At 40.2% G+C, this 22,091-nt stretch overlaps 1 protein-coding gene across 1 annotated transcript; it reads right to left on the reverse strand.

The window, feature by feature from the left end:
• Nucleotides 1-1,105: 1,105 nt before the first annotated feature.
• Nucleotides 1,106-21,298, reverse strand: si:ch1073-335m2.2 (msx2-interacting protein). The gene is made up of 15 exons (XM_037678865.1): nucleotides 20,983-21,298; nucleotides 19,590-19,904; nucleotides 16,445-16,921; nucleotides 16,160-16,314; nucleotides 15,380-15,580; nucleotides 15,072-15,223; nucleotides 14,862-14,987; nucleotides 14,627-14,740; nucleotides 14,410-14,523; nucleotides 14,192-14,292; nucleotides 5,296-12,604; nucleotides 4,981-5,049; nucleotides 4,682-4,876; nucleotides 4,435-4,593; nucleotides 1,106-1,355 (listed from the first exon to the last, which is right to left on the reverse strand). The coding sequence occupies exons 1-15, from the start codon at nucleotides 21,063-21,065 to the stop codon at nucleotides 1,221-1,223; spliced, it is 9,705 nt and encodes a 3,234-aa protein (XP_037534793.1). The 5' UTR covers nucleotides 21,066-21,298; the 3' UTR covers nucleotides 1,106-1,220.
• Between the last annotated feature and the right edge of the window lie 793 nt (nucleotides 21,299-22,091).

The following is a 22,091-nucleotide window of genomic DNA, read 5'->3' on the forward strand; positions in this document are numbered from 1 at the left end:
AGATATTTTATCTAAACTCATGGTTTTATAGGAACCCAGTAGTAAAGCACCAAAGGCAAACAGCTGTTTAAATATCTTCACATAGTTTATGCACCATTAAAGTACTACTAAATCATAACCCTGGTTGGTGAATTAAAAGTTGTATATTTTTATTTGTAATCAGCAAAAAATAAAAAAAAGGCCACTGGTATCTTTTAAAAACTCTTCACCCTATTATGTAAATCCTGTCATGAAAACTAAACCTCCATATTCCTTCAGTTTTAAACTTGATGTAAATCATACTTTAAGAAAAAAAAATAAAGGCTCATATTAAACCTTCAGGTTTTCTGTAGTTTTATTTGTTACAAAATATGAAGTGCCATCAGCAGACTCCACATCGAGTCTGCCAACCTTCTTGTGTTACAAGTATTTACACCCCCAAAAAATTAAGGATCCATCTAACGTTCCCGCCACTCTGCGTTCCGACGTGTCCCAGAGATGTGTCTCTGTCAAGCGGTCTAAGTTCCACTGAGCTTTAAATATTTAAAATATTTACAGAGTCCTGTAGTCAAACTCCCACGTTGTCGTACTGAGGCTTGTTGGATGAGAAAGGCCGGGCTGCTTCAGTAGTGTCGGAAAATGAGCAGAGTTGGTGGAAATAAAGGAGCTGTGGTCCTCAACAGGGCGTCCGTAGATTTACAAGTCGATTCTTCCTCTTTAAAAGAAAACCCAACTGAGGAAGTCTGTACACAATTATTTAAAAATACCGGCTGAAATGTAAATGTCTTCTCAGCCACTGAAGTGCAATGGCATCTCTGATTCTCCTGTAAAGAAATGAAAATGACAATTTAAAAAACTGACAAAAAAAAAAAAAAAAAAAAAAAAAACAGGCCACCCAGAAATGTCACTAATTCTTGTTTCAACATCCTGATTTTTTTTGTTCTTTAATCTTCAGAGCATCTCCAAACATTAGAATAAAATTTCAATAAATAGAAATACAGCAGAGAAATGGTCAAGTAAGACTCATTCTGGTTTGTTCCATCCCTGAGTTCATTGGAGAAGGACAAATATACCAGACAGGAGCGACGAAAGAAAAAAAGGCAGATGTTAAAAAAAAAAAAAAAAAAAATCATAGGGTAGATCCTATACATTCCCAATTATATCCAGGAAAAAATATATATTCCTCTGTTTTCCTGAGGCTGGTGGGTGGGAGCATCAGATGAGGGGTCCCAGCGGTGACGTTACATCACAGTGGTGATGACAATCATGAGGTGTGGTGAGATGCTGGAGATCCTGTCCAAAAGGTCGGGGGCGAGCAGCGACAAGTGACTCTCTGAAAACTCGCAGGGCGGGAAAATCTGAAGCACAAAGGCGGGCTGGAAAAACAAAAGACAACATCAGCTGCACACATCTTCAAGCAAAACGGCAGAGTTTTTATCAGTGATGCAATAAGTTCAGTTATCACTATAATAACCGAGCGCTCATTTCTTAAAGGCATTACGTTCTCTGGAGTTTAATGGTGATTTTCCATTTGTAAAATAAAACTACTCTTATTGTTAAAAGACTGATCCAACACAGGATTTTCAAAGTCACCCAGTTTGTTTAGAAACCAAGCTAATAAAAAACATTTGAACTTTTAATTCACAAATTCTTTCAACTTTAATTTATTTTACTACAGTAGTCCCTCGCTACTTTGCGGTTAATTTTTCGCGGACTCGCTATATCGCGCACGGTTTTTCAAAGTAAGACTGGACATGACATGGATTGTTTATTTAAGATAGATTATTTTTAAATGATTTTGCACCATGTGTGCAGCCCACAAGTGCAGGGGGAAGCTCCCTCCTGCAGCCTGTCATGATCTCCTCCGCTGCCACTCGCACATTTCTCCTGCTGAATCGACTTTGTGAAGGGTTTCCCTCTTTCCTGCCCAGATGCACCGATCGACTTTTGTCTTCCAACTTAAAATTCAAAGTATGTCACACCGTAAAATCATCATAATCACAAAATGTACAAGTGTTAAGTTATTTTTAATTATTTTAGAACTTTTATGTTCAGTTGTTTCAGTGTACCATATTTTCCACCGTACCCGTCGCACCGCCCTATAAGTCATATCAGTCCAAATATGTCTAAAAAAAGTGGAAAAATCCATAAATGTCTTCGTCATATACGTCGAATCTATTACGCGTCACCGCTGACGCGTTTGTTACGCGTCACCTCTAACAACCTGGAAATGTGGGCCGAACCCAGAAATGCGGGCCAGTGTTGTGCCAAAAATCGATGGGCTGCCAAATGGAGGCCACGGGAGCGTGCACAGGAGGACTTTAACAAGAATTTAACAAGATTAACACTTAAAAACATTTATATGTTTGCTCAAAATTATAGGAAAGGTGTGTCTCAGTCTACCTTTTGCTTAATAAATGCACTTTGACGGTCAAATCAGCTACATTGCAAAAGCCAATTCGCGGAAGCGGCGGGCACGCGCAGAGGGACGAGCCTCTGCATTTCTTTGAAATTTAACAAGATAAACACCTAAAAACAATTATTTGTTTGCTAAAAATTATAGTAAATGTGTGTCTCAGCTGAACTTTTACTTAATAAATGCACTTTAATTGTCAAATTAGCTGCATTTCGCCCGGACGGTGCAGCTGGTTTAACTTGTTCCCAGCAGCGAACAGAACGAAAGCGGAGGGACTATGGCAAGCCGATTGTGTCATTAATAGCTGGTGAAGATTCTCAGTCATCCAGGACATGGTAAATTCAAAAATGTTCAAGACAAAAACAATAAGGTATAATAAATAAAGTCCAGTTGTTTTTGTATAGAATTTTTGTAGTCATTATAGCCATGTTTACCTATTACATTATACAATAGCTATGTTTACATGCGCAGAATTCTTTGACCGGATTGAAATGTGTTCTGTTTGAATAATTCAAATGTGTTGTTTACATGGGCACAATCTGTTCATGATGAGCGTTTACATGCAGCGGGCTTTGTTCTGAACAGCAGTACTGACATGCGCAGAGTGGTAAACTCTCCTTAAAAAAACCACCGAAGAAGAAGTTCTACTTCCGGGTAAACGTAAACAAACCTGAGCACCCAAAATGGACCTGCGACAGGTTTTAATGATGGTGGAGACGTTATTGTACTCCCTGACTGAGCTACAGGTAATAGAAATCATTTTGAGCTCTTTCAAAGTTTCTAGTAGAAATGTTGTGTCGCTCACCGACCAGTTTTACTTCCCTGACATGCTAATATTATTAGCGTTAGCCAGGCGGAAATGGCAAAGTCGCACATGCGCAGTCAGGTCAGTTTTTCACCATCAGATAAAAACGAACAGATCAAGCGTTTACATGAGCACCGGTCGGGTTTCGGATCGGCGTAAACCACCTGTCATCTGCTGGTGTTGGTCCACTGTGTTTTCTGAGGTCCAAGGTCAACGCAGCAACCTATCAGGAAGTTTTAGAGCACTTCCTGCTGCTGACCAACTTTATGGAGATGCAGATTTCATTTTCCAACAGGACTTGACACCTGCACACAGTGCCAAAGCTACCAGTACCTGGTTTAAGGACCATTGGTATCCCTGTTCTTAACTGATCAGCAAACTCATCTGACCTTAATCCCATAGAAAATCTATGGGGTATTGTGAAGAGGAAGATGCAATACACCAGACCCAACAGTTCAGAAAAGCTGAAGGCCACTATCAGAGCAACCTGGGCTCTCATAACACCTGAGCAGTGCCACAGACTGATCGACTCCATGCCACGCCGCATTGCTGCAGTTTTCCAGTCAAAAGGAGTCTCAAATAAGTATTGAGTGCTGTACATGCTCATACTGTACATGCTCATACTTTTCAGTTGGCCAACATTTCTAAAAATCCTGTTTTATTGGTCTTAAGTAATGTTCAAATTTTCTGAGATACTGAATTTATGGTTTTCATTAGTTGTCAGTTATATTCATCAACATTAAAAGAAATAAACATTTGAAATATACCAGTCTATGTGTAATGAATGCATATTATACAAGTTTTATTGTACTTACTGAAATAAATAAACTTTTTCTTGATATTCCAATTTTATGACCAGAACCTATATATTGGAGTGGGGTTTTCTTTAGTTTTTAAAAAGGACATTTTTTACATGCCTTTTTTTTGTTGATTTTAGGACATCAGGTTATGCTTTATTGTATTTTAAACTTTTCTGGGTACAAGTTTGCAAATATATTGTTATCTATGTACATAGTTAGCTTAAATGGTGCTATGTTTTTAGTTTATTTGTGTGTTGTACTGCCTATAAATTATACCACCTTAGTGAATCCTTTTGTCACAGGAAGTACATAATTCTGCTTGGCCAAAATATTGGCATGCTCCGACTTCCCCATAAACAAAACTTAGCCAAAGAAATACATGTTTTTAATCAATCCAAACTATTATTTTTTTTAACAAAGGGGTCATATCTCACCTGATTGGAACCTGGATTTGAGATATTTATGATACCAGCTGCCAACTTTTTCTGCAAGTAGCTGATAAATGCAGCCTTCAGAGCTTGAGTTTGGTTTATAACATCATCTTGATCTCGTCCACAAGGCAAAGCAAGGAGAAGACAATAATCACTGTCCCCCTGAAGAAGAAAAAAGCATTTATTCTCAGACTGAATCTAATTGAACAGAAAAAAACAACAACTTTGTAGACCACATCAAAAGACATACAGTCATTTTTCTGGCTACGTTCTCCAGCTGTGAAGCTTCTAGTCTCATTCTCTGGACAATCCGAAGTAGAGCACCTCCTTCCTGTAGAGGCAGCAACCTGTGAGCCAGAGCTTTGTTTCCACAGACAAAATGCAACTGGACTGCAGCCATGTCATTCTTCAGTGCCAGAAGGCCTTGCCACACAATAGGGTATTTCTGTATTGACCAAAGAAGAAGAAAAACAGACAGCTGGGTCAGACAAAGTTCTTGTTCAGACCAACAAGTTTGAACACAGTTAAACTGTTATGAGTTTGTCTTACCGTGAGCAAGTGCACCATATTAACAGGCTGCGTCATCTTACCATCTGGTTTTGTCTGAAGTTCTGCACCCTATAGTCAAGACAAAAATGTTTGAGTTTCACTGGCACATACACTTATTTACACAGATCAGCCACTAAATTATAACCAGGTTTTGGTGGAAAAACCTGCATTCTGGGGTTTGTATGGGTTTTACTTTGTACTAAAGGAATAGACAAACTAAAACCCTGTTGAAATAAAAAAAATGCTTAATCAAAGCTAGTTTTAGGAAACGTAAGTTGTTTGCTTATGATGAACTTGTAACTGCAGCTTACTCACCATAGACTGTGTGACGTTCAGTTGTGGCTGGTTATGTCCAACAGGAGCCTCTGGCATTTTAGAATGGATACGGTTTGCGTACATCCCAGAGTACTCTGAGAATGATCCACCTGGTCCTGGTGGCATTAGCTGAACCCTCTGGGGAGAAGCCACTGCTGGACCAGCTTGCCTGACACCCATCATTCCATCCTTTGGATGAGGAGAGTGTGGCCTCTTTGCTTCTAATGACTTCGTTAGATCTTTCTCCGTTACACCTTTCGGCAAAATGTGCGCTCTTGGAGATAGAGACGGAGTTAGAGTTTCTTGAATATGTCCAGGGTGAGGGTCTGTGGTCAATCGCTCCCCCTGCTGGTGCATGAGCACACGCATGTCTCTCTGAACCATATACGATTCTAGTGGAACACTATTTCTCATGGGCCCACGAGGATCTGATGGCAAAGACGAAGGTGGTCTTCCTGTTTGGTGTAAATGCATGGATTCTTCCTGTTCCCCCTCATGACTCCTTAAAGAACCAGGATTAACTTTAAGAACCTTGTCTCTGCCAGCAGGCTGGGGTGGGGAAGACCGTGGCTGCAGAGGACCGGACCAGGGAGAGGCGAGCGAGTCACTGTGTATCCCATAGTTCATCACAGATAAAGGTGGTGTGTTGACCCTAACATCTCCTTGTACAAGATGTCCCATTGACATCGGCTGGGAAACACAATGAGGAGACATCCGTCCCAAACCTCCAGGCACACTGTGAGGAGGCATGATAACAGACTGCTCTGGATGATGAACACCAGTAATAAACTGTTGCATGGCAGGATGGCCAGAGGATAGCATTACAGGGATGCCTTTTGGTGACGAGGAACCTATGGGTGAGGACACTTTAGTAAATGGAGAATGTGGATGGCCAGACTTGCGTGGAGATCGTGGCTCTGGTTTGATCGCCCCAAGATGCGAAGTAGTTCTGTCACCAGCGGACGTAGGAAAACCTACATGGTTTCCAGGTGGAGAAGGCAAATGGGGGCTTATTGCAGGACTTACAGTGGAGGTCCAAGATGGTTTTGCTCCATCTGCAGAATGTGAATCAGCACTATCAATTTTCTTTTGATGCTTTAATTGCATGTAGTCTTGGTGATAACTTATGACTGGCTGGTTAGCCTGCGAGAGGCGCTTTACTACTCCTTGAGGACCAGGCTGATAAGCAGAATCCATCTTTTCCAAACTACTGCTTTCATGTTTATTACAAGACAGACCTGACTGTGGCTTAACGGAATGCCCATGATCTGTCTGTAATGAAGGTCCCTTTTGAAGTCCTGACTGAGAATGACCATAAATGTCCTGTTTAATCTGAGGCATAGACACTAGCTGTTGTGATTCCATGTCACCTGCTGTTGCTTGTGGGATTTGACTAATCTTGGCACTAATCCTCTGGGGTCCCTCTGTTTTCTGGCCAGAGTGGCTCAATACTACCACTCCTTCAGATGTGTTTACTCTAAGACCAGAGCAAGACCCAGTACTGAGGGCAGGGTTCTCAACAATGAAGAGTGGAGCACTTGCCCCTTCATCAGATGGCCTATGATATGAGCTAGTATCATCTTTGCTTGGTCTATATGCAGTTTTGGGTAAAGCCTTTTCAATACAGGGGTTTCCAATGTTTACATTTATTTTTACCTCAGGCTCAGGAGGGTTGCAAATGCGACTGATAACAGAGGTTCCAGTAGATGCAATAACAGAGATCACAGATTTTGTTTCGGAGGATGTCAATGACACTGGAGGTCGAACAACAGGTGGTGCTGAATGAGATGGCATTTTGTTGTCAGGGTGTGACAACTTGTTAGGAACGACAGCTGTGAGAGAAGTACTGCTTTCAGACAAGTTCTGATCTCGAAGGTTGGGCAGATTACTAGAAATAACAAGATTACTTTGGAGGGAACCAGATTTAGTTTTCATTAGAATCTGTCTCAAGTCACTTGTGCCATGATCAATATTAATTTTATCCGAGTCTGAGCATGCTGGCTGACTTTCCTTGGTTGCCAAAGACATGACATGTGGAGAAGACACACCTGTCTCTTTAGCCTGCTGGCGCCAGTCAGGTGGAGAAAGAGAAGCTCTATTTGTTTGAATGGGTCTGATATTTGATTTGTTTGAGGCCAGAGCAAGGGAGATGCTGTCAGGTGGCAACTGCTGAGGTTTTGAGAATATTGGACTCTTAGCCTGAGGGTACAAAGATTTCAGGGGTTGTTTCTGCTCTTCCAAAGATGACACCATCTCTGTAGCAGCTGGAAGCTCTGGCTTCCAAGTAGTAGAGGTAATAACAGCAGCAGTAGCTGCTGCTGATGGAGGTGTTTCAGACACAATCTTTGCATCTGAAGTTGTGTTCCCAGCTAAAGGCATTGTTGGTTTCTCACTTAGTGGCTGTTCTTTTGAGTCTTTTTTTACTTGCTTTATAGCTTTAGAGCGTTTAGGTGTTTTTGGCCTTCCTTTGTTGCCCTTTTTGGGTGTGTTGGAGAAGGCAGGTTCCTCTTGTTTAGCACAAGAATTTAATTCAACTTCTTTAACCTTGACTGGCTGAATTAGGTCTTGCATTTCAGGTTCTGAACATACATCGGTCTGGATTGAAGGGGCTTGGGGAAGAGATACACTTGCATTTTCAGCAGTTATTGAGTCAATAGCAGCAATCAGTTCGGTCTCACTGGCAGGGTTAGAAGGTTTTTCTTCCTCTGCGTCACTTTTTGCTTCTGCTGGGTGGACAGGTGAAGTCTGTGGTTCTGCTGTAAAAGTTGGATCAGTAAGTTTGGCAATGTTCTCCACAGCCTGCTCCAATTCTCTCTCCTGTAAAATCGAGCTTTTTGAAGTTTCAGTCTCCTTTGTACCCTTTTCTTCATCAGGACACCCTTTATTAACAGTTATGTTCTTTGAAACAGCATCAATGAGGTCACCAGGTTTGATCTTTTTTTGCATGTCTTCTTGGTTCCCTAGTTCTTCCTCGCCTAACTGAAGAAGATCTTTGACCTCTGTGACATTTAGTCGGATTTTAAGGTTCTTGAGCACAGGAGATTTTGGAGTCCTGCTTGACTTGACTTTCCCTCTTACAGTCCGGTCTTTCTCTGAGGTGGGTTTTTCATCAACCAGACAATTTGTCTCTTTCCCATCTGATTTTTCCTCACCAACATTTTCCAGTGAAACATCTTTATCTTTGCACAGTTCTATGTCTTGTTTAACCTTTTCATCTTTCTTCGAGTTGTCATTTTTCACTGATAAATCTTTGCTCAAACTTGATGAATCAACCAAAGTATGCGACTCAGTTAAATGTATTTCTTGTGTCTCTTCAGCTGTCTCAGTTTTATCTACTTTTTTTGTTGATACAGACCCTGCAGCTGAGAGTAACTGATTTGATGATGTTTTTGCGACTTGGGGAATTGTTTTTCCTTTAGGAACTTTTAGAATTCTTTCACCACTTTCGGATTCATTTGAATCAGTGTCTTTGTTGTCTAGTTTTATTTTTTCTGCCTTAGCAATTGAACTTTCTTCCCATAGTTTACGGTTTTTAGGAGGACGACCCCGTTTTGCTGGATGGGTTGGAGGAGGAGGAGGAGGTGGTGGTGGTGGTGGTGGTTCTTGTTCAGTGCTTTGTTGCACGGCATCTTTCTCTGTAACTCGCTCTTTCTCTGTAACTCGCTTTCGTGCAGAACGTGGTGACTCTGTAATTTCCTTTCGAGAAACAACCAGTGCATCATCTTCAACAGGGGTGGCATAAACAGATTTAACATTTCTTCGTCTCGCTCTACCCAATGGTATGCTCGGCTCAAAATTGTCATGATCTGATGCATGGATAGGAGACTTGCTCGTAGACTTTGCTTCAGCTCTTGGAGATGAGCCACGTTTCAGTTTCTCTTTGTCAATGCGCTCACTCTTACGTGTTGCCTGTTTCTCAAAAACCGTGGCTGACAATACAGGTACTTGACCAACCTGTGCAGGAGATTGTTTGCTCTTTTTAGTTTTAATTTCTTTTGCTTTATTCTCTTTCTGATTGACTATCTCTTCATTTGTGTCACTTGTAACAGACATATGGGCTTTACTATCTTGAAGTTTATTCTCTTCCTCGGGCTCTACAGTGATTTCACAGGTAGGATATGTTTCTTTCTTGGTTACATCCACCTCTTCCACAAAAGTAGGATGAACTGGACTACTAGCTACAGGCACCTCTGGTTGAGTTGTCTCAGGATTAAGTTTTAGTTCCGACTTGCTCATTAATTCTTCTTTAGGTTCAGGGTGACACATTTCTTCTTTAATTGGAGGTTTCACATCCTCTGTAGTAACCACTGTCACTATAGTTGGAGAAAGTTTAAGTCTATTCAATGGATAGTTGGGTTCAGGGTCTGCTATTGGTGCAGGTTCTGACTTTACTGTAGTCTCAGTTGGTGAATGGTTTACGGGTTCAACTTCACTTTGTTTTACTTCCTTTATTTCTTCTTTTATTAAAGCCACAGGTGGACAAACATCAGGGGCTGCATTTAATGTCACAGATTTCTCATTTGATGGAGGCATGTCCTTATTCACAGATATGGGGACAGTATTAGGTTGGATGTTTTGTTCAGGAATTGCTTCTACTGCTGGAATGATTGGTTTAATTTCTACTTCTGTGATAGATTCTGCTGTGCTGGGAGACTGTACAGTTTGTTGTTGTTGTTGTTGTTGTTCTAGATCAGGCGTCTTCGCTTTCTTTTCATCTGTGTTTGTGGCATCTCCTTTGTCCTCCTGCAGCCGCTGAGTTTTGTTCTTCTGTTGTTGTAGCTGAGTGAACTCCAAATATCGACTGTGGAAAAGAACAACTGGCCCGGTTTCAAGTTCACTATCTGTCCCATGCTGACTAGCTTGTTGATTTAGCATATGCTCAAGTTCTTTGTGTTTGCGCTCAAGAAGCTGAAGTCGTCTTGAGTCCAGCTCAAACACAGCACTGTGAAGAAAGCGTGACGCAAAGAGTTCTCTGCGTTCCTGCTCCTCAGGTTTAGGCTCTTCTTTTCTATCATCAAGTTTGTCTTCTGAGCCACTTCGGATCTTTTTCTTGTACCAAGAAGGTGTAGGTCTTGGCGCTGATTCTACTTTCTCTGTATCTTTCCTGGTGCAAAAATTTACAAAGTGAGAATCATAATCTAAAAACGACCAGTTATCTTCTCGAGAAGATGAGAGAGATTTTGCCCGTTCTAGCAGAGCCTTTGTATCAGGAGTGATGGTCTGATCAAAACCAAGAGAGTAGAATTTATTTCTTTCAAGGTGTGTAAGTTTGGGATCTGAAAACCTATCAGGTCTAGGCCTTTCAGAAAGAGGAACAGATGTTGAAGGCATGGGAGAGTGAGATTTGATTTCTCTGTCTTCTTCAGAGTCTGATCGCACTTCCCCAGGCTCCAAGTCATGCCAAATACCATACTCCAAATGCTTGCGATTATGAATGTTTTTACTTAGACTTCCAGAAAAGGTCATGTTTGGTAACAAGTCTTGTTTACCTCTGCTCTCCCATCGCTTTTGCTGCTCTTCTTCAACGCTATTTGTAGGAGTGACTCCCTTATTCACTTGTGTGTTGTGTGTTCTTTTGACGAACAGCTCAAGCTCGGTGTGAATTTTCTCATCATTTCGACCAAACTCTTTTTGAGAAGAATCTATTAAGTCTTCATCTACATGCTGAGCAAAGAGCTGGTGTCCTGGAGAGGGTGTGCTGGTCCACTCAGGATCTTTGCATTGTCGTCTGTAGACGCGCTCTCTTTTAATTCCAGATTCTGTCTCAAACTGGTCTGATTTTTTTGGTTTGTGAGATGGAAAATTGTCTGTGACATCCTCAGGTGGTTTACCAACTTCATGCACAAGACTACGATATTCCAAGTCTTCAGCTTCATTTCTCTGAGTAGCTTCTGCTTTTTCAAGTTTGTCAGACTCGCGTTGCTGCTGCTTCTGCAGATGTAAGCGTCTATTTTGTTCCATCTGCTTACGGTAACTCTGAGACAGGTCGATGTCAACATGGTCTTCCTTGTTCTTGCTGATTTTATTAGTTTCAACATTCTGATTAAGTTTTATTGCATCATGGTGGTCTTGTTCTCTTGTACTGCTTTGATCTGCATTTCCTTCCTGTGAGACCCTTCTTGATGAAGTACTTCCTGGATGTCGTTTTGACTCCAATAAGTCTAAGGATCCTTCAGATTTCTCCCTTTGCCCTCTAATGTCCTCTTGACCATCTTTTTGATTGCTACATTTATCAAGTTTGAGTCGTGCATCTCTTCTTTGTGATTCTTTGTGTTTGTCAGTATCTGGTTCTTTCAAATAAGCAGAACTGGCACCTAGTTCAGATGACTGATTACCAACTTCTTCCTCGTGCCTGCTTTTCTTTACTGGCGTAGCCTTTCCACCATCAGCAAAACGCCTTTTTCTTGCAGCAAGGCGTTCTAAGTCTACTGATGAATCTTTCCCATCATTCCCAATATCAGACTTTGAATGTTTTTTGGGTCGAGCCTTTCCATCCAACTCTGAACTATCGCATTTATTAATTTCCGATTTTTCACTTTTAACAGAATCTTGATGAACAGATGTCAACTGGTTTCCAGATAGATTGTCACTTTCACCCTTACATTTTTGTCTCTCAGGAGCATCTTGGTCTGATCCCCTTCCTTTTCCAGACACGCCATCAAAACCAGTCTCCAGCTCCGTTTCTGTTGGAGGATTAGATGGGGACTGACCCTTTACTTTCCTTGGTTTACCCTTGTCGCCTTTATCTTTGTCAGCTTTATCTTTTCGTTTTGGACGTTTGGTTTTTTCAGTTCCTGCCACACGATCTGGCTGAGTGCATTTCTCACTTTTTGATGTATGTTCTTGCAGGGTCTTTTCAGATTTGTCAAAATGTGGAGGGGACAATGAGCTCACACTGCCACTTCTTTCAGAAGACTGGCTGTTAACTCGTCGTTCAGCGTCTCGGGGAGCACGCTCAGATGGGGATGTTGATATTGTGGGAGTAATAGCTCGCCTGGGATGAGATGGGCTCCACCTGTTACGATCAGCTTCAAAACGCTCCCGCTCTCTCTCTCGTTCTCTTTGTATATATGTGTATTTTCTGATGTCTTGCTCAAAAGGGTCTCTGTAGTCTCTGTAGTCCCTTGGGTCTTCATGATAGCGTGGGTCAAAGTGATCCCCCTGATAATGTTCCAGTTCAGGAAAGCGCTCTCTGCTGCGTGCAGCATAGTCTCTTCGAGCCTCCTCTTGGTAAAGTCCAGGGGTTCGTATGTTCTCAAAGTAAGGTCTCTCTGCTGTAAATTCATGATACGGAGGTCTGCATTCCTCTCTACAAAAAAAAAAAAAAAAAGGGAGACAAATGGAGGAGAAAATTAGGAATATCTAGAAACCCAATTTTCCACATCACAAATGATGTAAGAACTATATAATTAGTGTGTGTATACATACATATATATATATATATATATAATATATACACACACACACACACACACACGTATGTCTATAAGCATGACCATAATCATTTAAACGTAATTCCCTTACAAATGCAAAGACAGCATAATTAGAGGCCTAGCAGTTCTTGCAGGAATTCATACTGCCCATAAGATGTAAAATCTGATCAAACTTTTTAAATTATGTTATGCAAGATCTCGTGATATTACAAGATCTTACTAAATGTATTAGCACTTTAAGCTGTCGTTGCTGCCCCCACATTAAAAAAGTTACTATAACCGCCTTCTTCTACCTGCGTAATATCGCTAAAATTAGAAACATCTTATCTAAAAATGATGCAGAAAAACTGGTTCATGCATTAATCCCGTCTAGACTGGACTACTGCAATGGTTTATTTGGGTGTGCAAAAACTTCATAAAAAGTCTTCGGTTGATCCAAAACGCTGCTGCCAGAGTCTTAACTGGAGTTAGTAGGAGAGATCATATCTCCAGTTTTAACTTCTCTCCATTGGCTACTTGTTAAATTCAGAATTGAATTCAAAATCTTACTTCACACCTACAAAGCTCTCAACAACCTAGCTCCATCTTATATTAGAGATCTTATTGTTCCATATTTTTCCAACAGAGCACTTCACTCTCGGAACCGCAAGTAAACCTGCAGTCTAAGAGTTTCCAAAAGCAGAATGGGAGGAAGATCATTCAGTTATCAGGCTCCTCTCTTGTGGAACCAACTTCCAATTTCTGTCTGTAAGGCTGACACAGACCAGTTTTAAGACTGAGCTTAAGACTTTCCTTTTTGATAAATCCTATAATTAGGAGGACAAATTTACCTCATTTCCTAAAATGAATTGTTAAAATTGAATAGTTCTCATTTGATATTATTTCTATCTTAACATGTGATTCTCAACCTGCCATTGTGCATCTGTTCCTCCTTCCTGTCCCCTCAGAGTCAGCCGGTCGAAGCAGACGGCTGCTTGTCCTGAGCCTGGTTCTGCTAATGGTTTCTTCCTCGTGAGGGAGTTTTTCCTTTTGACTGTTGCCTTCATGCTTGCTCAAGATGAGTCTGAGATGAAGTTAAACTGAAAGCAGTCTGCTCCTCAGATAATTAATGTTATCTACTTGTTTTTTGTGTATATGAATATTTCTGTGCAGCTCCCTGAGATGAGTTCTGTTGAGACTTGGCACTATATAAATAAACTGAACTGAATTGTTAATGGAACACAGCCATTACCACAACCAAATTTTAGCTGAATATTTGTAAAATTAGTAACAGCCAAGGTTATTTAGCTGACAATCAGTTGCAGACATACATTGACTTTCATTAAAATCTGTCCAGCTGTTTGTGAGACACTTGGCTAACATGACTAAAACACACACACACACAGGCAAAAACAAATTCTTGCCCCTTTGCCTTAAGGGGTGGGCGAGAAAAGAAACAATGGTACACAATTATGTCAATTTACCGTCGTTCAGGTGGAACTTCATAGAAGTCTCTAATGTCTTGACCAGACTCCTGCATTGAACGGTAGAATGCCGCCTGACTTTCTTGACTTGCAAAGTCCACCTATAAAGAAAAAAAAAAAATATATATATATATATATACACATATTAAACACAACATTAAGGCACAAAACAACAAATCATAATTGAATATGATGATTACACGTTTGTTTGTTTTTACCTTTATTTTATTTCTACCAACTTTCCAGCCTTTGGTCTCCCTCACAGCTACCTGAGCAAAATCTGTGTTATTGTACAAGACGAGGGCCATCCCCTTTATTCGATCAAGCGCAACCTATAAAAAGTAAAAAATCTTTTTAATTACGGTCATGACAAATAACATTAAAATTAAACCCCAAAAATGTCATAAGCAAGAAAAAAAAAATGGAACAGCTTACCTTAACTACATGTCCAAAACGCAAGAATTGCCGTGTGATAAATTGCTCTGTAATATTGGGGGTCAAACCGTCAAGCCAAACACACGTTGAGGGCATGCTCTTCCCAAAGCCAAGCTTCATGGTAAAAAAAGAGCAAGAAGCATTTTATATACACAAAACATTGTGTTTTATTGTTAATATACAGGAATAAGAAATTATTATATTTCTTAATCAAAATAAAATGAACAATTACTACCTTTAGCCTATTGCTTCCCAGATACTCTCCATCCATTTTCTTTATAGCCTTACAGACACTAGTAATGTTTGCATACTGAACAAAGGCATACAGGGGAATTGCACTGACTTTCTTGATGTCAATGTCCTTGAGAAAAAGAAACAATTAGAATATTTTCACTGTAAAGTGAGCAATTTTACCTCTACAGAACAGAGCTCTGTTGAAACTTACAATAATTTCTCCAAATCGTTGAAAAATGTCAAGAAGCTGCTGATAACTTGTCGTCTTCTCAAGGTTCCCTATAAACAGTGTTCTCGTAGCCTTAGGGTGGAACTCGTCTATGCGTCCATCCAAAGGCCTGAAATCATTGTCAGACTCCGTTTCTGAGGGAAGGAGGAGACGTTTTAAATATTGTTGACATACAAGTCAAATTTAGGCAAATCGTCTTCACCTACACGCACTAAAGTTTGAAAAATTGTTAATGCTGTAAAAATCTGTAAGCAAAACGAAAAAAGAACAACTGATCTGTCAACATTTACCAGGTCCATTCCAGGCAGTGACTTCAATATTCATGCCAAAAAACAGCTTTCCCTTGGAAACACCGAGGGCTTTCTCCTGGTCTTCCTGCTGTCTGAAGAACACCAAACCATAACGATCCTCTGATGCTCCATGGATCTGCACTGACGTCACCTTGCCATATTTCTTGAATTCATGGAAGAGGCCATCTTTTAAACTTGTGTCTGCAGAGAATAAGTAAGAGGAGTCATTCCATTAAATCTTATCAACTGTAACAAAAAACAACATATTTCTCAAATTAAAAATTTAAGTAAATCGAAAACAAATGATTTGAGAAATTTTAACTACATTTGTGAACATAGAAATAAATGTAAAGCCATTTAAAAAGAGTGGGAATATAATTAAGCTATTTAATGAAACTTGAAAGATAAAAATATTGCCAATGAAATATTTTCTCCTGTTAAAAAAATTCAATACAGTTGAACACAAGAGGAGTAAATCAAGAACAGTAATAAAGGTGATTAACAACCTCTAGTAATGCTGAAAAAAAGTTTAAAATCCCTGTTCACCTTGAGTAAAGTAATTAAACAAAGGTTTAATAGCCCAGATTCACGATCACACTTAACCACAAATTAGATTTTAACTAACTGTTGTGTCTATTAACTCTGAATTCCTATTAGCCCTAAGGACAAGTGACATGATGTCATTATCTTTACATTTTCAGAAGTGACCAATAGTTTTGAAGAAGTATTAGTAGACTATTATGCTGAAATTTTGAGAGGCTGTCAAAATTAACATCTGACCTGTGGAGCGCACTGGTAGATTTTGCACTTTAATTCCACAGCTTCTACGTGGCTCTTCACAGTCTAGGATCATCGAGGACTGATGAGGAGCGTTTGTGGCTGATGACTGAACAGAGCGTGCCTGAGAACCATCACTTGAGCTGCTGTTTGAGTCACTATTGAGAGGAAAAACAAACAAATACACACAGATGGAAAACAAATCAGATATAAATTATTTGCCAATCAAAACTAAAGCATGTTTATGGTTCTTTATGATGGAAAACATACACAAATCAAGTTTCATACCTGCCGCTGCCTGTGCTGCTAGTGCTGCTGACAGAGTCAGAACTAGAAGATCTGCTGCGGGACCGCGATCTTGGGCCTCTCCCGGGAGATAAGGTGGTTCTTTTAGGGGAATGAGGAGTTTTGGAGGTTTGCCCTGTGGTCCTTTGAGGCGAAGGTTGCCTTGACTGCGAGGAATGAGACGATCTGCTTCGTCTGTGATGATAGGTTCGATCGGCACGTCGCCCTCTGTCATCTCTGTACAGGTCACGTCGTGTCGAATTAGTAAGAGTAAATGGGTCTCGTATTCTAGAGTCAAAATGTGGGTCTGACGCCTCAAAACTTCCTCCAATAGCACTGCTTCCTGGACCAGCAGTTGCAAACACAGAGCGATCACGGTAATAATCAGCGTTGTAGTGACGCTGTCTGTCAAATGTCCCGCTGCGGTCATGGTGTCCATACGGGCTGTGATCATACGCACGTTCACGGCTTTCTGAACTACTGTGAATTAAGAATATGGTAGAGACATTTTAAAAACAAGAGGTTAGATCAATAAAGACTTAATTGCTCAACTATAACAAAATCAGTCAGCAAGAACACAAGAGTTGCCAAATATGATGCAAGTTTGAATTTTCTGGCTTAACCCTCCTGCTGTCCTTGGATCAAAATGACCCACGGGCCACAAGGCCTCGGTTTTAGGCTTTGTGGGTCAGCAGGAGGGTTGATCAGGTTACATTTTACACTGCCTGCATTTCTTGTCAATCCTTCTTCATCAAAAACCAGTATAGTCTCTTAGCAGTTTTATAATATGCCTCAACAGTGGTCTCTGTGGCATAATGTTAAACCACAGTTTTCATGCTAATTATTATTTTTTAATTGCAAGATTTTATTTGGCTTCTTTCCCCACATGAATCATCTAATAGAAAATTAAATAATATGCCCTTGACAATCAAATAATCTAACAAATAAACAAATAGAAGTATGCAACCCTTCATTTACTGACAGTGTATGCATACTTCAATATGAATTCCAGTCTAACAAAAAATTAACTGAAAACAAACAATGCTAATAGTTCACAATTAAATATTAATTTTTGAGCAACAAAATTACTTAAACTTTCTTCAATAGCATAAACGTTATCTGTCACATCGGTACAGGCTGTTTTAAGACTTCTGAAGCCATTTTTCATAAATAAAAAAAACAAACAAAAGCACTACTAAGCATTCCTCAGCCTAAGTTGATTTCAAAGACTAACTTTTCATGAATTGGTGCAAATATGACAAATATCAAAATGAAATATTTCTCCTTAGTAGTCAATATTCTTATTTGAAGAATCTCAGTTTACAAGCAATTCAAATATCATGAATGCAGTTCAGATTAAAGCTTATAATTTAAGTAGTACTTTAAGAATTTATGAAAACTCTGGAAACAATATTTTATACATTAACAAGGAGAGAACAATACAAAGATTACACATAAACTAACCCCAGTTATTCAATTTAAAGCTTGATATTTGTCATCTCTAGCACCAAATTAACTTTTCAGGAATCAGTGTCAAATATTACAAAAAGCACCTAGGGAAACAGAGAAAACAATATATGCATAGGCCAGACTCAAAGCAATACCAACCTTTTAGAAAAGAAGATAAAGAAACTAATCCAAATAAAATCTAGATGGTCAGAATGTGCGAGCCCGAATGAAGAAACCAGGGATAAAAAAAAAAAAAATCAACAGATTAAATTATGAAAAAATGGTGCTCCTCTTTCACGTCATCTTCTACTGAAAATCAGGCCAGCATCGAGGTATAATCCATGGTTTCACATTTAGCTACTTGCATCTTTCCAAGAAAAAAAAAACTTTAGAAATTAGTTCCTAATAAATTCCAGGACAAATGGGAGAAAAGTACAGGAATATAAAATCTTAATAATATGGTAAAAAAAAAAAAAGGATGAACTTGCGTTTTCAGAATATTCCAAGTCAAGGTTATTATGTATACTGAAGACTGCATGGAAAATACATCCAAATGCATCCGTCTGGTTGGTATGAAGTAGTAATACATCCCAAAGGTTGAGCATTAAGTTGGAAAAAAAAAAGTTTAAAAAGTATTCCACTGGTTAACATCCGAATATTAAACCACACGCAAGCCAGAAGGCCCAGGCATGTCACATTAAATCCCCATGGATTCTTGGCATCGCATAACTCCAATATGGGATGTTTTCTCAGTCTTCTTTACTTTGCAGTATTTCATCAGGGTATTAAAAGAAAATACCGGTAGTCCTTTGTTTGGTCTAATATAGCTGGAAACCTCTTCTCCTCACTAAGGTCTCACGCAGATACATCCACTCCTGAGTAATCCAAATTTACGTAAGTTGCATTTATCCACAATAGGATTCACATCATTACATCCAGCATAAGACGTAGTATTGCATAAATCCAGGTGGTCACAACCTTTAAGGCATTCTTTATGCGTCTTCACAGCCATCAACGTCAAAACAAAAGTTGTTTGGCCTGTGGATGTCTTGCAAAGTCATCTTTAAATTCCATATTTGGGATAAATAATAAATAGCTACTTTGTTCTAAAATAACAGGTACGTTGGCTTTCTTGTGATGTGTTCATTTAAACATCTTCCATCTAAAAAGTCAAAACTTAAAATCCAGATGAGTGGTATCCACAGACACAAAAAATAAAAATGTAGTCCAACAATCAGCTCGTTATACTGGAACAAAAATGACTAAGTGATGTGCATAAATTCCTCTGAGACAAAGTACATCCATTTTAAATCGGAGTTACTTCCACCTTCAAGCGATTCCAAATAAAAATTCAGGTTACATTCCATGTTGAACAAAAAATATACATCCAAAGCTCTCCAAAGTAGTTTCCCACACGATAAATCCACAACTCACCAGGATATTCCTCACAAATGTATAATCCAATCAGATGTATAAACCTTGAAATGCAGTTACCTTAGGAAATGATAGTGTTGTTAGGTTACATAAATTCCATGGGCAAGGCGAGTCACGTATGATGAAGAGTTGAGCAATCCCTAAATTACCTCTGTGTAACCCTTTCAGGTAACAATCCCTGATGGATAACCTATGTGTTTAGGTTTTACACTTATGTGGTACCTAGAATGCCCTGGAGTTTTCGAGGGGCACCGTGTCCACTTACCCATCTATTCTCCTTTCATAACGTCCCTCTCGGGTGTGTAGGGATACAGGTGGGCCAAACACTGGACCAACTGTTCCCCTAGAAAATCCTGTAACGTCTCGACTGCTCGAAGGGGAGCTATCTTCAAGGCCCCGCACAGCACTAGGGACTGACCCAGGTTCATTGTAGTCAGTTCGAAGGTCTCTATCTCCCATCTTGTTGACAGCATTATGAGCCTTCTGTGCACTTTTGATATCCACAAAATCCACAAAGGCCGCAACGCCACCTTCTGACCCTCGCTTTCGCAGAACTTTAACACTCTCCACACGGCCATACCTGAGAGGGAATCACAATGAAAACAATGAGAACAAAATTATATACACACACAAGGTAAGAATAGACTCTGAGCACAAACTCTGTATGCCGAGTCTGTTAAATGTAGAGCAGAAATGATCTGATAATGAAAACAAAGACCACTTTAAAAAAAAAAGTTTTTTTTTTACTTTTAGAACTGTATTGTAGGCAACTATAATATAAAAAGTGTTTATGCACCAGGTTGTGTGCACTTTTCAAAAATAAGGTTTTTAAATACATTTCAGAGCACAAATTTGGTGGTTTAGTGACTAAAGTTATCAGACTTATTCTTAGATGCAATGCAGAACTGTATTAAAATACAACCCAAAGCACTGTCTCCTGCAGCACATTCGATAAAACGAGAATCATAAACTGCAGTTTGTTGGTAGATGGCTTGTTGACGAGTCAAATGGCCTCCGTAATTGATAGAAAATGACAACAGCGTCAAAGGCTTTCTTTATCCGAATTTAAGGCTCGCAAACATCTGATGTGCAACTTCCAAAAACCTTCGCAAATAGCACTTTAATGCCATTTTCGCTCCAGTCACACTGCAACCGAAAAAAGCTCAACAAAAAGCTACGAAAGTTTGTGATTTTTTTCCCGATTTTCTATACGTACAGTCGATAATTTATAATAATAGTCCAATTTTATTCTGACTAATTTAATTAAAGTCAGCTAATGCTTTCGCCCTGTATTTGTTGACGTAGCCTTTTGGCTTGTACAGATCGCGAAAAACCTGTCGACTTACCCACAAAATGGTTGGCTGGGTGGTAGCTCGGTAGCTAGCAAACCCAGCTAACTACCTACTGACGTTAGCAAAAGTTAGCGGAAGAATATAAATTATCAGCGTTTGCGTTAAGGTTTTTCAATTTCGTGGATTTTTCTTTGACAAGTATCGACGTGCTGTAATAAAGCGCGTGCAAAACACGATGGGTCCCCTGGTTGGTGAAACTTAAAAATGCTAACGTTAGCAGAGTTAGCAGTGACAGCAGGCTCGCCCTCGTACTAGAGACAGCGCGCGAGGCTTCACAAAACGTAGGTTCTCTCTTGCGTAACCTACCGTTTAAAATGCTCCACAATTTTCTCCTCGCGAACATGTTCGGGTAAATTTCCCACCCAAAGGTGTCTGGTTTCCCGAACCATCTTGCGATTTTATGTCCCCGTTCAAACACATATGATCTGGCACGTTTCTAATCCCTGCCGGTCGGAGGTCCGCCTGAACAAAATGACCGACGGCTGAATCCGTGAACGATCTGGGCCCGATAGCCTGCCTGGCTGCTGCTCCGCTCCCCTGTTTAGCTTTAGCTACGGCGTCCTCGATCCGAGCGCGTGAACGCGGATCAACCTCGCTGCGTCGTTCACGCGCACCACTAAGCACACGTGACCGAAATCTTTGGCGACCTTACTCGGAAGAAGTTAACTCAAGACAAAAACAACGATACTGGTATGCACAAATGCGGAAGTAGGCTGAGTAGGTCTTGTATTCTGTTCAGAGGTCGAACTCAGTTTGTGAATTATGTGTATGCCATATTTTTTGATAACAAGAGTGTAGCCTATGACAATAGTCACCGTTATATTGCTTAATCAAGAATATTACAATGTAATTGTAATTTATTTAGGAACTATCCCACATTAATAACAATAAAAGTAAGTCCGTCTGTCCATTATCTTCCGCTTGATCCGAAGCCGGGTCGAAGGGGCAGCAGCTTGAGCAGGGAGGCCCAGACATCTCTTTCCACAGCTACCTCTTCCAGCTCTTCTGGGAGGATAACAAGACGTTCCCAGGCCAACCAAGAGACGTCTCTCCATCGTGTCCTGGGTCTTCCCCGGGGTCTCCTCCCAGTCGAACATGCCATGGGAGCATCCTTGCCAGATGCCCGAACCACTTCAACTGATTCCTCTCGATCTGGAGGAGCAGCGGTTCTACTTTGTGCCTCTCCCAGATAATTGAACTTCTTACCCTATCGCTAAGGGAGAGTTCAGCTACCCTGCAGAGGAAACTAATTTCAACCGCCTGTATCCGCGATCTCATTCTTTTGGTTACCACCCAAAGTTCATGGCCATAGTTGAGGGTAGGAACGTAGACCGCCTGGTAAACGGAGAGCTTTGCCTTACAGCTCAGCTCCCTCTTCACCACAACGGACCAGCACAGAGTTTGCAATACTGCAG

The sequence above is a fragment of the Nematolebias whitei genome, chromosome 7, assembly GCF_014905685.2.
Source record: "Nematolebias whitei isolate Nwh7 chromosome 7, NemWhi1, whole genome shotgun sequence".
Taxonomy (NCBI): Eukaryota; Metazoa; Chordata; class Actinopteri; order Cyprinodontiformes; family Rivulidae; genus Nematolebias; species Nematolebias whitei.

What these genes read in the sequence shown, in the direction of transcription:
- si:ch1073-335m2.2 (XM_037678865.1), bottom strand. Translation starts at nt 21,065, where the DNA reads ATGGTTCGGGAAACCAGACACCTTTGGGTGGGAAATTTACCCGAACAT. An exon ending in ATTGTGGAGCATTTTAAACG is followed by an intron (nt 19,905 to 20,982) that starts GTAGGTTACGCA and finishes ATTCCCTCTCAG; the next exon opens with GTATGGCCGTGTGGAGAGTG. An exon ending in ATATGGTGCACTTGCTCACG is followed by an intron (nt 4,877 to 4,980) that starts GTAAGACAAACT and finishes TGGTCAATACAG; the next exon opens with AAATACCCTATTGTGTGGCA.